This window comes from Leptonychotes weddellii, chromosome 10 (genome assembly GCF_054177405.1).
Source record: "Leptonychotes weddellii isolate Sample4059 chromosome 10, ASM5417740v2, whole genome shotgun sequence".
Classification (NCBI taxonomy): domain Eukaryota; kingdom Metazoa; phylum Chordata; class Mammalia; order Carnivora; family Phocidae; genus Leptonychotes; species Leptonychotes weddellii.
The window spans coordinates 14,393,460-14,410,339 of record NC_138378.1 but is presented as its reverse complement, the minus strand read 5'-3'; the positions used below and the strand labels follow the sequence as shown (position 1 = coordinate 14,410,339).

General features: G+C 50.8%; 1 protein-coding gene across 4 annotated transcripts in view; it reads left to right on the top strand.

The window, feature by feature from the left end:
* The window catches only part of GDAP1L1 (ganglioside induced differentiation associated protein 1 like 1), a 48,280-nt gene that overhangs the window by 22,783 nt on the left and 8,617 nt on the right, over nt 1-16,880 (top strand). For all 4 annotated transcript variants that reach the window (XR_004076110.2, XM_031029404.2, XM_081832705.1 and 1 more), the window contains 4 exons: nt 7,095-7,287; nt 8,283-8,456; nt 13,055-13,152; nt 13,948-14,062. Coding sequence is in view for 3 of the 4 variants with exons in the window: in XM_031029404.2 (XP_030885264.1) it covers nt 7,095-7,287; nt 8,283-8,456; nt 13,055-13,152; nt 13,948-14,062 (580 nt within the window). In the remaining variant the exon portion in view is untranslated. The remainder of the gene's footprint in view (nt 1-7,094; nt 7,288-8,282; nt 8,457-13,054; nt 13,153-13,947; nt 14,063-16,880) is intronic.

The following is a 16,880-nucleotide window of genomic DNA, read 5'->3' as shown; positions in this document are numbered from 1 at the left end:
TTTGAGGTGGAGAAACAGATTCCGTAAAGAGAAAGGAACCAAAAGACTTGGGTTTGAGTCTTGGTCCAGGCTCAGTTCATCATCTGGAAAATGAGAGGATGATGATGATGATGATGATGATAACAACAACAACAACAACAACAATAATAATAGTAATAGTTACTTCTTCTAATTCCCACCCCTTCTCAGGGCTGCTGAGAGGGTTGTTGAAGAGGCGGTATAACTTAGTGTTCTAGACGGCACTACCCAAACTTGAGCATACATTAGAATCACTGCATGATCCTGGTTAAAACACAGACTGCTGTGTCCCACCCCAGATCTTCTGATTCAGCAGGTCTGGAGTAGGGCTCAAGAGGCTGCATTTCCAACTAGCTGCCAGTGATGCTGATAAAGCTAGCCCACTGATCGTCCTTTGAGTAGCTCCAGTTTAGAATATAGACTCTGAGGCCAGGCAGTCCCCAGTGGAAGAGCCATCTTCCCCAGTAATTCACTGTAAAGCTTTGGACAGGTTACCTTGCCTCTCCAAAGCCTCGGTTTTATAATCTGTAAAATGGAGCTAATGGCAGTACCTTTCTCAGAGGGTTATTTTGAGGGTGAAATGAGGTGACACACAAAACGTGCTGATAGCAGTGCCTGGCACAGGGTCAAGGCTCTGATAATTATAGGTGTTACAATATCAATAAAGTGCTAGGGGAAGGAGGGGTTGGGTTAGCCAGAGCCATTCTGGGACTCATCCATAAATTCCACACGTGCATGCTGAGCACCTACTATACTACATGCCAGGCTCTCTGTAAGTTGCTGGCAGTTTGGAGATGAATCAGACTGACCTCCAGATTTCAGAATACCTTCCCACCCAGAACCTTAGGAGCCAGGCCTCAGTGGCTGGCACTGGACAGGGGGCAGAGGGATGGTACCTCCCATCACCATTCCCCAAGGGAGCTTCTTGCTCCTCCCTTTGCCACCATGGAATATATCCTATTCAGTCTGCACTCAGGGCTGAGATGGCCCCTTATTCAGGGATGGGACTACCCACTGCAACCCCATATGTGACCAGGCCAGCCTGGGTATCTTCCTGTCTCCCCTTCCAGGACATTCCCCTTGCCTGGGGGCCATGGTGGGTTCTAGAGGCAGTGTAGCCTGGTGGGAAGGGCATGGGCTCTGCAGTCAGATGGTCTTGGGTTCCATTTTCATCTTAAGTGCTTACTGGCAGTGTGACCTTGGACAAGTCACTTCTCTGTGCCTCAATATCCTCATCTGGCAAAAGGGACTTTTGCATCCAACCCTGCAGAATTCCTGGGAGATTAAGAGGACATGGACATATGTTAAGTGTCTGGCACATAATAGGAATTTAGCAGGTAAGCTTCCTTCTTTTCAGTCCTGAAGAGCCCTGCCTGCATTCAGGGAGCAGTTCCCCTTGGTAGAGCATCTGAGAAGCCTATCTTTAATGGTACATGAATAGCAGAAAATAGCCTACCCCCAAGAGTGGTGGTGGTGGCTTCATGGGACATCTGGGGACTGTCCCAGAGCCAGAGGGCAGCAGGACAGTGAGGGGGTCCAGAACCCAGACTCTGGGGCCAGACTGCCCAGGGTTCAATTTTAACTCTGCCACTGACCAGCTGGGTAATTCTGGGCAGGTTGCTTAGCCTCTCATGCCTCAGGCATCACATCTGTAAATTGAGAATAATAACAGCACATCCAGGATAGGGCCATTGTGAGGATTCAGCAAATGTATCCATTAAATCACCTAGAGCAGCACCTGGCTCATAGAAAGTGCCCAGTAAGCAAACTTATATTTGCCAGACAGGAGATCAAAGCCTGATTGGGCCACCTCCCACTGTGTCACTTCTGCACGTGTCTTCACTTCTGCAAGTCTCCACTTCCTCCTCTGTGCTGAAGGAATGGTACCTACCTCAGAGGGTTGTGAGGATTGGATGATATCATGCATGGCCACAAATTTAGCACAATGCCTTAAAGATTGCACACTAACAGTGAACTTTCGGGCACCATCATAAGTGATCATCTGGGGCCACAGGGTTCAGAGGAGGTTCTGAATGCAAAGTGTAGATGTTAGCTTGTTTATGAGACTGTTCCTGCCCTCCAGCCTCGTTCTCCTTGGCTGGGGGGTGGGGGTGAGCAAAGGGGTGAGACTGGGAGGGGCAAACATGCAGACATTCTGATTGCTGGTATTCCCACTCACTAGCTTGTGACCTCATGTAGGTCCTGACCCTCTTTGGTCGTCGGCTTTTCAATGTGAAAATGGACTAGATGTATGATACAACCTGCATTCCTCCCTCCCTAGGCAGGAAGAACAGCCCTGTCTCTGTGTGTCCCCAGCCCTTTGAGCATCCTTCCGTCCTCACACCAACCAGTTTTTTTAAAAAACCAAGATTGCTATTTACTAGCTCTGTGACTTTGGGCAACTTAGTGCTGTCTCTCTGCCTGTTTCCTCTTTTGTAAAAGGAGCACGATACTAGTACCTACCTAATTAGGTTTTTGTAACACATGTAAATGTCTTAGAGCAATGCCTGGCACAGAGAAAGTGCTATATGAGAGTTAGCTGTTTTTGTTATTTCTACCAAGGTGAGTCTCTGAGAGCCATCCTTGGCTTCCTGCAACAAGCCTGTTCAAGCTTCCCTGACCCCATCTTCTCAGGGTCTGCCCTTGTCTTAGATGTACCTGTGGGGAGAACCTGGCCCAAACTCCTGCCCCCAGCAGTAAGAGGCCCAGACCTGGGTCCTGTCAGGAGACAGTCCTGACACCCAAGACTGAGCAGGTCTTCCAGAGGCCCCTCTCAGACATGGCAGGAGGAAGCAAGAGGTGGAGGGTGATCCCTACCTCCCACCCTGGCCTTGTCTTTCAAGTTCTTGGGTCCTGGCCCCCAGCCCTGTCCAGGTTGCACTTGACCCTTTACCCCACCCCCACCCCCAGAAACTCACAGGTGACAACTGCAGATCTCACCACCCTTCTCAGAAGCCTGCAGTGGTTGGGGCGCCTGGGTGGCTCAGTTGGTTAAGCATCTGCCTTCGGCTCAGGTCATGATCCCCCACATCAGGCTCCCTGCTCAGCGGGGAGCCTGCTTCTTCCTCTGCCCCCTGCCCCACCTCCTGCTCGTGCTCACTTTCCCTCTCTCTCGCAAAAATAAATAAAATCTAAAAAAAAAAAAAAAAAAAAAGAAGCCTGCAGTGGCTCACCAGGTCCTTCCGGGGAAAGAGCCAGAATCCTCAAAATGGCCTTAGGCTCTGCTGCAGGATCCTAAGCATGACTGGATCATGGACCCCTCATCAATGGGGGGATCCCTGTGGCTCTTTCTCACAATAATGCTTTTAAAGGATAAAGTAAAATACATTGCATTACTAAAAGGAAAGCCAATGGAAGTACAGCTGTTGTCATACTTTTAGAACAAATTCATTATATAATAATACATGTTTCTATATTAACCCGTTATACAGCCTGACCTTGTGGCAGGACCAATCCCTGTAATGTCAAAGTCATGAGGAGTGTACTGTAGCAGTGTGGAGTGATGAAAGTGATTTCTTGTGGTGACAATACTTCAGGCATTGCTAACACTACCATGCTTTGTCACCTACACTACTCATAATTGCAGAAAATGCTGTCAGTATGAGATTACTGAAAGTAAACATGTAATTTTCCCATCCTAGTTTAAGGAGTCCCTGGATTGATTCATGGACTCCTGAACCTGGGAGTCTCCCTTACAAGGCCCTGTGCATGACCTGCCTTCGTCTCGTCTCCCTGTCTGCCCACCCCCTCCCCAGCCACACTGACCTCCTCACTGTGTTTCAGTATGCCAGACACAATATGGGGCTCTAGGGCTGGCCAGTCCCTCCGCCTGGAACTCTTTTCCTTTGATCCCTGTGTGGGCCACTCCTTCACCTGGATTAATTAAAAAAAAAAAAAAAGTATTTGAGAGAAATACACTGAGGTTCAGAGACTCTTAAGTGTCCTTTACAAAGTCACACAGCAACTAAAGGGTTGGGCAGAGATGCCAAGCCAGCACCTTGCAGTTGCCTCATAAACTAGGGCCTGGGTGAGGAGGGACAGTGCCCGACTATGACAAGAAGCACCAGTGAGGTAATTCCATGCACCCGCAGGGAGGAGAGTCTGCCCCAGGGGTGCTTGATGGCTGGCCACACTGCATGATGACCACCTAAGTCTGGTCCAGTCTCTGGGCTGCAGAGATGGCAGATGGCCTTAGTGACTGCATGCCCTTCCCCCCGGGCCTGGCTTCCCCCCGCCCTCCCCTCCCCTGCAGGATGGCACCTGGCTCTGGCCTGCAGCTCAGCTAAAGGAGAAAGTCTCCTTGGCCACCTTCCGGCATGACCCTGAGGCAGCTCCAAGCAAAACTGTTACATCCCTAAAGAGAGTCCCCTCCCAGGCACCAGCCCCACCTGGCACCCTCACTGGAGTCCCAGGGCAGGGCCTGGGATTGGTCCTTGGGGGCAGGTGCCCTGCCAGGAGGCAAGGCCAAATGTCTGGACTGCCAAGGGCAGAGGCCTGGTTTGGTTTCCATTTCCATCCATTCAGTGGTCCCAGCTTGGCCTGGGGAGGCTGGATGGCTGGGCGGAGCCAGATCGCCCAGGGTGGAGGATGCCAGGATGGGCAGGAGGAAGGGAGCGGGCAGTTCTACTCCAGCCAAACTCCAGCCTTGACTGCTCTGGGGCTTCTCCAGGGCATCGGCACCACCCAGGAGTTCAGATATACACATGCACATACTCTCCTGCTCACGCACACTCACCTGTACGTACACACAAGGACACACACATGTGCCTATGCACACTCATATCCACACTAATGCACATGCACTCACACAATACTTTAATACAGTTGCTCAGACACTCATCCATACATACGCACACTCATGCACACATATACACACGCATGCACACACACACACGCTCATTTACGCAGTTGCCACTCAGGTTCAGGCTCATGCACTCACACACTCGCATCCCCAGACCAAACAGATGCCACCCCCGGTGCTCACTCTCCAGCACAGTTCCTCCCCCTCTCTTCGACAGAGCCAGCAGTTCCCTCCCACCGTCTCCGGCGTGGTCCGAGTGTAGCCGCAGCTCGCAGCAGCTGCGGGCTGCGCCTTGAACACGGAGTCCAGCCCTCGTTCTACTAATGATTAAAAGGAGGCTCGGAAAGGGGCAGTGATAGCTCTAAGGTCACATAACATTGCTGTGGCAGAGGATGAGGACCTCCCAGCCCCGTCTGCACGGCCTGCTTTTGGCTAATGGAGCAAATGAATCTGTGAATGAGGGTTGGGGGTTCAAGGGCTCATTGCCTCTCCCTCCCCACAAGGAAAGGGGTGTTCATGTTAGCCGTGAGGATGGGGCATGAAGTACTGCTCTAGGACGTCAGCCACGGGTGTGAGGTAGTGTGTGTGTGTGTGTGTGTGTGCGCGCTTGTGTGAGATTGTGATGGTAGAACCCATGTATTAACCTCCTGGGCTGGGACGTTATCCATATCATCCCATCCCAACCTCATGCCATGCTTGAAAGAATGGATTACGTTCCTCATTTCATAGAACCTAAGATCAGAGAAGTCAAGTGACTTGTCCAAGGTCACAAAGCAAATAAGCAGCAGAGCCAGGCTTCAAGTCCAGATGATCTCATACAAGTGGCCAAGACACATTATGCCTATGGTGTGCCAGGCTCTGTTCCGCAGGGACTAAAGTATCTCATCCCCACAGCAGCCCTCTGTGGGACTTGCTGGTGGGACTCTCATTGGACAGGTGAGGAAACTGAGGTACACAGATGTAAACCCAAGTCACCCAGCAAGTAAGTGCTAGAGCTGGTATTTGAACTGACAGCCTGGCCCCAAGTCCAAGGTCTGACCATGATACCATGCTGCCCCTCTGAGTGCTTAACTCCTGGCACTTGGGAGGAAGGCTGGGGACATCAAGTCCCAGGAGCTACCGGGTGTGTGGGGACATTGATGCTCCAGGAGAACCACTTTTGCTGGCCTCAGGGATGCCCTCCCTTTCCCCTGAACTGGAGCCGTTAGTGGGAAGGAGTGGAGTCATTTGCCATCTTTTTGCTGGGAGACCTTGGACAAGTCATCTTCTTTTTGAGTCTCAGTCCACAGGCAGAGGGCAGTTGGACCAAGTGATCTCTCATTGTCTTCTAGCTCAGAAATGTTGGGCTGGGTCAGGAGCAGGCCCCAGCTTCAAGGCTCTCCATTAGCTTCTACCAGTTCAAATGTTTGTCTGGGACCCCTTAGAGACATAGGGAAAAACTAAGGAGGGACAGGCCCAGGACTCTTTGAAGGTGCCCGCAGGGCAGAGAATACTGGGCTGGGAGTCAGGACCCATTGCTTCCAGTTTCAGGTCTGCTGCTACCTTGCTGTGTGACTTTGGGTAAGTTACTTGCCCTCTCTGGCCTTTAGTTTTCTCATCAAGAAAAACAGGGGGGATAGTTTCCGATCTACCCTCTTCTGGGAGGCTATTGTGAATATTCAACAACCAGATGGGAAGGTGTGTGGGGCAATAAAAGACTCATCTGATGTTGGCAAATTATTTTGAACCTTGTTTTGTTTCCCAAATAATTTGAGGAATTTAGCTATTGATTATGTTGATAAGAATTTCTATGAATTTCCTGGCCAGATGTACCCCTGGAGGCCAGGCTGAGCATCTAATAATGATAATGAAATCATGAACTGAGTGCCCTCCATGTACCAGACACTGGGGTGGTACTATTAATACTTCCATTTTGCAAATAAGGAAACTAAGGCTCAGAAAGTTTAAGGAATCTGCCCAAACACACACAGCAGAGCCAGGAATTCTATCCCAGGTATGTCCAGCTGTGAAACCCAGTCCCATCACCACCAGGGAGCACTGCCACTTTGCCCCAGAGTAGGGCTGTGTTCCTCCCGCCAAGAGGCTCCAGGCCCCTGGGAGATTCCACCCACCACCCCTGCCAGGAGCCCAAGAATGAGCTGGAAGCAACCTTATCACCTCCTGTGTGTGACCTCTGACCTCCCTCCCGCATGCCCTGCCCTCCCTGAGCAGAGTATCTACCACCCCATCCCCCCCCTTTTGCCCGCCTTCCCCGCTCTGACCCTGGTGCCTGCAGGTGCGGCTGGTGATTGCCGAGAAGGGCCTGGCGTGTGAGGAGCGGGATGTGAGCCTGCCGCAGAGCGAGCACAAGGAGCCCTGGTTCATGCGGCTCAACCTGGGGGAGGAGGTGCCCGTCATCATCCACCGGGACAATATCATCAGCGACTACGACCAGATCATCGACTACGTGGAGCGAACCTTCACAGGAGGTATGGTTGCCATACCCACCAGGGGCTCAGCCACAGACCTGAGGGACTCCACGGGCTCAGACAGGTTCCCAGAACCTTGGGGAGCCTGAGGAAGCCCACTGGGGCTGTGGACATGACCCAGTCTTCCCTGAAAGGGACGATGGGGCTGCAAACAGGGCTCAGATGCCCCCCAGGAATCACAGAGCTACAGGCATGACCTCGATCCTTGGGATGCCACAAACCCTCCTCCTTCCCCAGGAGTTCTGGGGTCGGAGGTATGGCCACAGGTCCTCAGAGCCCGCAGACGGGAGCAGGACACAGGCCCTCCTAGTCACCACACATGGGGCCCAGGTCTTCCAACAATGCCGGGCCATGGGCAGGGCCCAGCCCCCTGAATCCCTATAAGCATAGACAGGGCCATGGGCCCCCCGGGCACCCCATAGTCATGGGCCCAGGTACCCTAAAACATTGCAGATGTGAGCAGGGCCCAGACACCGTAGAACCCTACAGGACCCCACGTCTCCCTCCCTCCCTCCGGGCTTCTTCAGGTTCAAAAGCCCACTGCCTATGGCAGATGCTGCAAACCCAGCTGAGAGGGGGTCAGGGCCCAGACATGTACTGTGTAGAAAGAATATGAATGAGTTGCCAAGAATTAAAAATCAAAGAAAGTTCAGTTTTAAGCATCCAGATTTCTGGCTTCTCTTGAAAGCCTGGCGACACTGGGCCTAGACCCCCATCGGGCAACAAGCCTGGAGTGGTGAGGAACTGCCCCTAGGAGACAGGTTGGCAGGCCTCCAGGGAGATGAGGTAGACCAGTAAGATCCCCTGTCAGCCTGGTGGAGACTTTATCTCAAGAGCCTGGGGAAAGGGGTGGTCCCTGTGGGCCTCTACATTTCGAGGTTCCAGGATGCTGGGATCGAGGAATGGGGTACCAGAGCCTGGCCTGTCCAAATCAGGGGGGTAGGTGGCCAGGGTGGGACCCACCCCGCCAGCCCAGCCCCTGCTGTGGCCCGCAGAGCACGTGGTGGCCCTGATGCCCGAGGTGGGCAGCCCTCAGCATGCGAGAGTGCTGCATTACCGGGAGCTGCTGGGCGCGCTGCCCATGGACGCCTACACGCACGGCTGCATCCTGCACCCCGAGCTCACCACTGACTCCATGATCCCCAAGTACGCCACGGCCGAGATCCGCAGTGAGTGCCCCGGGTTACTCCCATTTGCCCACCTTATCCCTTTCGACAGGAGTCTCCTCCTCCATCTCTTGCTCCCACTGTGTGTCTCTTACTCCCCTTCTTCCTCGTATCCCTCCTGGTCTCCCTCATCCGCCTCTGCCTCTCGCTCTACCCCTTTTTCTCTGTCTCTGTTAATGTCTCTGGCCCTCCCTCTGGGAGTCTCTGGCTTGATCCTCACCCCAGCCACCCCCACTCCCACTTGCTTTCTCTCCACCACTCTCCCTGGCCTTCCATCTCATTCACTCTGTTTCAAACTGAAATGTCTCTCCCTCTCTGGCTGTCTCACTCCCCTCCTGCCCCTCCTCTTGTCCTGCCATCCCATAGAGAGGCTACGGGGCTCTCCTTGTCTTGTCCATAGGAAGGTGGGGCACCGTCATGGTGGAGGACATGGTCGGGGCCCAGGGAGGTCAGGACTGTGGTTGGTGATCCAGGGCACTGAGTGACATCAGGGTTGGTGCCACCAAGGAAAGCTGCCCAGATATGCAAGGCCCCCTGTGGGGTCTCTGAGTTTTGATTTAAGCATCACCTGCATCCTGTCCTAACTGCTAGCCTGGACGTGCCCATAGCCTGGCTCATCCTTTAGTTTCCAGCACCGAGTAAATGGGGGTTGGATTAAATTAGATTATCCATCAATAGCCATTTACAGACTTTGATCCAGGCTCTGTGCAGACACCCTGGGGTCCTTCAGATAGACGAAGTGTGATGATTCTAAGTAGATACTAGGTGCTTAGTAAAGGGTCACTTCCTCCCTCTTGAGGGAGTGAGCTGATGTTTAAAAGTGGGAAGGGGCAGGTTGTGAACTTGGTCTCATCCCTTTAGAGTACCCTTGAACAAGACTTGGAATTTATCAATGTCACCCTATCTGCATTCAGTCAACAACATTGAGGAGGTCTCCTATGGCCCAGGCCCTGGGCAGGGGGTTGGGGACAGATGGGGGCAGACATAGCTTCTACCAACCTAGGGTCACAGTTCCATCACAGGGAAGCAGAACGACAAGTGCCCAGGTAATTGCAGTGTGGGACTAAATACATTTGAACAGCCTCTCAGGAGGGCAGCCTGGCAGTCTAGATCAAACACAGAAAGGCCCACCCCTCAGAGACGATCCCGCAGTTACACCTGGATGCGTGCACAAAGAACCACGCACAAAGATTATTCACTGCAGCATAGGTGGTAATAGCGAGAAGCTGGAAACAATCCAGCTGTGCACGAGTTGGGAACTGGGTAAATAAATTCTAGTCTTCCCCCACACTAGAACACCTCTAGTCTTCCCATATGATGGAACACTGCACAGCTATTAAAAAAAAAAATAAGCATATGACACTGGGTGTTACATGCAACTGATGAATCACTGAATTCTACCACTGAAACTAATAATACACTATATGTTAACTAACCTGAATTTAAATAAAATCTAAAAAAAATAAGCATATGGGATGCTCTGTAAGATATATTAGTAAGTAGGAATGAAGGGCAAAAAAATGCAACTAGCGTGCTATCAATAATATATTTAAAAGGGGGTTAAATGGACACACAGGTGCTTGCAAACAGAGAATTTCTGGAGGGATATACGAGAAGCTATTTGCTTTTGGGGAGCAGAACTAAGAGACCCCAGGTTGAGAGGAGAGGGATTTACTTTTCACTATACATTGTTTTAATATTGTTTGAATTTTTAAACACGTAGGTATGTATAAGCTGTTCAAACACTAGCTGATTAAAAAAAATGTTACCCTAGAACCAATGAGTGTTACAATAAGAGAAGGTACCCATCCCAGCCTTGGGGGCACAGAGGGCTTCTGAAATGCAGCAACACCCAAGGAGGACCAGGAGGTAGAAGGGGAAGGAGAGAGAGAATCCCTTCAGCTTCAGGGGCAGGAGAGGGTGTGGTGTGTTTGGGGAACTGAAGGAAGTTCAGTGTGGATGAAGTGTAGCCCGAGGGAGGTATGAGTGGCTGGTGGTGCGAGTCTGGGGAGTAGGTCTGACAGAAATGGAATCTTATCCAAAGAGCAGTGGAGAAACTGGGGATGGAAGGTGAACATGATCTGATGTGCATTTTACAGAGCTCCCTCCACTGAGGGAAGAATGGGGGCCTGGACTGGGTGGAGGCAGTCCCTAACCGCTTCTAGGGGCTGGAGGCCCTTCCTCATTCTGCCATGAGCCATCTGAAAGAGTCTAGAAGGCAGTGAGGGGTCCAAGAAGGCCCAGCCTGCTCCTCCTTGGAGGAGAGAGATCTCAGAGCTCCAGCCCCATGGGGGAAGGAGGGAGGTCTCACAGGATGCAGAAGTGATCCTGCAGTGATCCCTCCAATCAGCCTAAGGTCTTTCCTGGACTTGGTTTGCCCTCTTGGAGAGAGCCACATGTGCAGCCCTGGGTGACTGGCAAGAGAGAAAATGCTGTACTTGACCTTCACATTCATAAAATATCAATGAGACTTAATACAGCCCTAAAGCTGAAAGGTCTGGGAGTATGTTTACTGGGCTTTTTATCAGGCCAGGAGATGGGGTGGTAGATGGTGAGACATCAGAGGGCAGAAGCTGAATATCTGCGGTCATTCATTCACTCATTCAACTCTCACTAAGCTCTTGTTCTGTGCCAGGCCTGTACTGGGTTTTAAGGAAACAGAGACAAAGCTGACATAGCCACTGGTCTCCAGAAACTCAAATTCTAGTGGGAGACTTATACATCCAGAGATAAATACATCAAAATCTCCATGTATAGCAGTACAGGTGGTGCACTGCACAAGTCCAGGGGGCACTTTTCACATAGATTGTAACGTGAATGGATTTGTGCAGTGGAAGCTCTGATTACTGTATGTGCATTTTCTGGCAGAAATCTGTACAGTGTACACAGGGGGACAAAGGCATTGAGTAGTCAGACCTCCTAAAGGATCAGGACAGGCTTCATGGAGGAGGTGATCTTGAACTGGATCTAGAGGGGGATTTTCAGGAATACAGGAGAAAGGTATTCCAGGAGGTAGAAGTAGTGTGAGCAGAGGCCCAGAGGTTTGGGATGGTCTGGCACATTCAGGGAATGTCAGGCATTTGGAGTGGCTGAAATGCTACCACCTGGGGACAGGGACAGGTGGGGTAACTCAGTGAAAGATGGAGTTGGTAAGAAGAGAGGATCCTGCTGTTTTTTTTTTTCAAGGCAAGTTGAAGAGCTTGGACGTTATCTGACGGCAGTGAGGAGCCAGGGATGGGTTTTAAGCAGGGAGTGGCATGGTCAAGTGTGTGTTTGAGGAAGACCTCTTTGGTGTGAGTGGGGAGAAGGGCACAGAAGGAGAGAGTGCCGGTGCCTAGGGCTGGGTCAGAATCATCCAGAGAGAGATCAGTGAGGGGGTCTGAACTAAGGGAGGCAGAGGATTGAAAGGGAAAAGTTAAGTATGAGAAAGAATAAGAAGGAGGAATCAACAGGACCTGGGACTGATTTGGTGCAGGGAGGAGGTGAAGGACGAATTGAAGGCATCCCCTCAGGCATCTGGCTTGGCTCAGTGTGGGGGAGAGGTGCTGCAGTTAGGGGAGAATGCAGGCGAGGAGCAGGTGGAGCAGGGACGATGATGGGGTCAGGTGGGCCAGAATGAATTCAAGGAGCCTAAGGGATCTCTAAGTGGAGTTGGGAAACAAGAGAAAGGGCAGGGCGTGATTGACCACCACATCCCAGACTTACTGGCCAAGAATTCTGGAGAAATCCCATCTCAGTCTTGGAACAGACCCCAGGATCTTATCCTGCATGATACTTTCACCTCCTCTTATAACTCCCACAGTTTACAGTTAGACTCTCAAAGTTGGACTATAGGACACTTCTTCTCTCTCATTAAGAATAATTCTCAAGGTGCTGCCTTGAGTTCCATCACTGACCCACTGTCCCATCACCCTTCCCTTTTTAGCATCTTTAAAAGGCCAGTTTTCCTAGGAAATATGGGGTTAGCTAAATCTGCAGGAGAATTGCCTCGCCAGAATGGGAAGTTTCAAGACAGCAAAAGTCTCTTATGGTTTTTCTTGCATTAAGCAAGTTTTTCCTTGTGAGCTACAGTGAGTGAGCACTAGACTAAGAATCAGATGGACCCAGGCTTGAAACCTGCGTATCATTTACTAGTGTGGGATATTACTTAGCCTCTCTGAACCTGTTTCCTTACCACAGGAAAGGGTGGGGGGAGACATGCACTGAAGTATGACTTTGTCCAGGTTTATAACCTCTCCATTTCTGGCAAACTCTTCATCCCCAAGTAGTTTCCTCCTCAGTGAGGTTTCTTGATGCCTTGTGGCCCAGCCAGGTGGCCCTGTGTGTCTCACAGCATTCTGTTCATTCTTTATTACAGATTGATGGTGCTGTCAAAGAGATTTCTTTATGTGTCTGTTTCTCCCACTAGCCTGAGCCTAGGGCAGGATGGCATGTCATCCATCCCTACGTTGCAGCCTATTGTGCCTACTAGGTGTTGGCTGTTGATATTGTTACTTCCCAGATCAATGTTTGAGTGGGACCTGACCCGCAAACTTGTGGAAGAAGGGGTGGGAGGGGCCCTAGGTATCAGAAAGATGGGGCCTTCCTTATTCTCTCCCCAGGACATTTAGCCAACGCCACCACAGACCTCATGAAATTGGACCATGAAGAGGAGCCCCAGCTCTCTGAGCCCTACCTTTCCAAACAGAAGAAGCTCATGGTGAGTGCTTCCAGGCCTGCCCAGTTCCCTTCCCCACCATGAAACAGATCAAATGGAAGAAGCTCATTCTAAATAGAGGATCAGCTGATGACATAAAATGAAAACAACATGGCTTGCTTTTCCAATCCTGACTCCTCTGTCACTTACTGGCTCTTTGACCTTGGGCAGGGCACTGTCCCACCGGAGCTTTGGTCTCCTGACGTCTTAGGATGTATCCCTAAGAGCAGAGCATTGGACAGAGGTTCTTGGATAAGAATGGCATTGAGGGAGTGTTCTGAGGAGAACCCAGTAAGGGTGGGAGGGAAGGAAGGAAGGAAGAAGAAGCCAAGTTCACCTGATCCCACAGAGAGCTGTGCAGCGTAAGTGTCACCACAAGGCCAGTCCTCACGGAGGCAAGGGGCAAGACGTGTATACCTCTGTGTCAGTCAGTCATTGGCTACAGATTGCCTGGCGGGGGCATGAGGGATGGGAGATACCCTCCCAAGTATTTCCAGGCAGCTCTTGTTGGCTGAGAGTAACTCTGGAGAAAGGGCAGCAATGAGCTGCTATCAACCGATCCTCATAGCAGCTGGTGTATGAAAGTGCTAGGTCTGGCCAAGACAGCCAAGCTCCCAGGAGTGCTGTGAGCACCAGATGAGGGTGCTTTGTAACAGTGAGGCACCCTCTACGCCGAGGGGGATATTTGGAGGCTGGGTTTGCTGAAGGGGGTTTGGGTCAAGTTCCTTCCAGCCTTGGTTATCCAGGCTTGATAGAAGCCAGCTCAACTCTTCTGGCTCCTGCCTGTCCTGTCCCCAGGCCAAGATCCTGGAGCACGATGATGTGAGCTACCTGAAGAAGATCCTCGGGGAGCTGGCCATGGTGCTGGACCAGATAGAGGCGGAGCTGGAGAAGAGGAAGCTGGAAAACGAGGGTGGGTGCCAGCTCTGGGGTAGGTGGGGGCTGGAGCCCATCCAGTCTACCTGCCCTTGCCCACTTCCAGCCCCTTTATCCCAAAGATCTCAGAGGACCTCCCAGGTGGTTAGAGTCATGGGCCATGGAAGCAGACAGACTAGGTATAAGTCCTAGCTTGACCACTTACTAGTTAAGTGGCCATGGATCAGGTACTTCACCTCCTCGGACCTCATTTTCTCATCTGCAAAATAAGGATAATAATAAGACCTACTCCAGAAAGGTGTTGAGACATTGCATGAAATAGTACATGTGGGTATTGGGGCAGCGCTTATCACACAGCAGATGTTTAATCGAGGTTGGTGAAGATGATGATAGTGGTGGTGGTGATGACCAGGACCCACCACATCATCTCACCTTTCCCCTGCTCAAGGATGTAGTATGGCTCTTTCTGACCTTGACTCTTTCTGTCCTTGAGCGGCACTCTGACCCTGAGTGTGCCAGCTTCATTCCCATCTCCATCTCCACACCTTCGCTCCTGCAGCTCTTCTAGCTGGGAGGATCCTCTCCACGCCAATCTGCTCCTTTTTCCTTTTATGTGCTGTCTTTGCCACTGCCCGTCTTCGAGTTTGATTCTGGACCTTCTCATCTTGCTCTGTTTTAGGCGGTCGGTTAGTCTTGTCTCCTCAGTTGTGCTACTTTACAGAGCCTACATAACAGGTACTGCTACGCTCACAGCCTCACACACACACCCCATCCATACGGGAAAGCCATGGAGCACAGTGTCTGAAAAGATGGGTTTAGGAGCCCGTGGCTGGCTCAGTTGGTAGAGCATGCAACTCTTGACCTTGGGGTTGTGAGTTCAAGCCCCACACTGGGCTATAGAGATTACTTAAAATAAAATCTTAAAAAAATAAAAAGATGGGTTTAGAGTCAGACAGAGGTTTGAGTTAGAGTTCCAGCTTTGCTGTCTATACTGTGTGACTTGGATAAGTTGCTTCCCCTATTGGAGCCTCAGTTTCTTCATCTGTAGAATGGGATGGTAATAATACAACTTAATGCCATCTTGTTGGACTCTTATAAAATGTAAAAGCACTCTGTCCACTGCCTGGAACATGCTAGTTTAACATATGACAGCCAAAGGCATGCACATTCTCTATTTAAGAAAACTGAGGCTCAGAGAGATACAGAGACTTGCTGAAGGTCATGCAGCTCATAAATGGCATGGTTAGGGCAAGAACATGTGGTTAGGGCAAGAACATAGGTTCCCTCCTGACAGGTGCAGTGCTCTTCCAGCATCTCACAACTGAGGCAAGCCTAAGGTACGCATAGATACCTAAAGTCCTGAATAGGACATTGTCATGAGTTCTAAAGCCAGGCCCTAAATCCTCTGTAGACAAAAGCATGGCAAGGCTTAGTAATAAAAATAGTATGCACCTCAAGCAGGAACTTTCTCCTTTCTGTCAGATAAGGTGCTTAAGGGAGCCATTGCCCAAGAGTGCTCAGAGGCCAGAAGGCGTGATGTTTCCAAGATTGCCTCTGGGGTCAGAGTCCCAGCTCTGCTGTTCTCTCATCAGTTGACCTTCATTATCAGGCACACCTTACATATTTATGGATTAATTTGCTCAGCTGCCCTAACAAAATACTGCAGACTGGATGTCTTAACCCACAAAGATTTATTTTCTCCCAGCTCTGGAGTCTGGAGTCTAAGATCAAGGCGTTGGCAGGTGTAGTTCTTCCAAGATCGCTCTTGGGCTCACATTCTTGCTGGGTCTTCATGCAGGCTTTGCTCTGAGGGCACGCCCCTGGTGTCTGTGTGGCAAAATGTCCCCTCCTTAAAAGGACACCAGTCAGACTGGTTAGGGCCCCCCCTGATGGCCTCATTTTAACTTACTTACCTCTTTAAATGCCCTTTCTCCAAATATAGTCACATTCTGAGATACTGGGGATTAGGGCTTCAACATATGAATTTCGGAAGGACGCAATTCAGCCCGTACGACATATCTTTAACAACACTTCCTGTGGGCCAGGCACTGTGCTAGGTGTTTTACATAGCTCAACTCATTTAATGCCCCTAACAACTCTAGGACGTAAGTAATATGAGTGACCCTATTTAATGGATGAGGAAACTAAGGGACAGAGACGTTCAGTAACCTTCCCAAGGTCACACAGATAGAAATGGTGGAGCTTAGATTCAGACCCTGGCTCCCAGAGTCTTGAGTTTTTAAGCACGGGCTCTGCCGCTTCTTCTGTTCTGTAAAGGGGTGATAAAATGAAAGCCTACTTCACAGGGCTGTTGTGAGGCTCAGTGAGAAAGTGCGTGTAAGGGAATAAGCACATGGCCTGGCACACGGTATGGAAATGTCCACAAATATTAGCTGCTGATACGATCAAGGGAGGCACAGAGTGTGACCTAGATGGAAGGCAGAGTTGACAGTCCTGGAGAACAGCTGTGGATACTCATTCCTCATGTGATTCTAGATTGGGAGCCTCCTGACCTCAGTCTCTGTTTTGGTCCTGAGCTCTTCCAAGGGGAGGCAGCATTGTACTGCCCCATGGCAACATGACTGGGGTTGTTCCAGATGGAGATGGTGGGCAGTCCTTGTGTCCCTCCATGGCTGGGGGAGGTAGCAGAGGTCTGGGGAGGTGGCTGGGCCCACATGGTCTCATTCACCCACTGGGGCACCTCCAAACTTCCCTGGGGGTAATGCTTACACCCTCCACTTCTCCCCTTCTGAGGCAGAGCCCAGGGTTGGGAAGTGTTATAATGTCACAGTTAGGACCCCTAGCGTGGAGCCAGACGACACTGATGTGCATTCTTGATCAGCCACCTCCTAGTT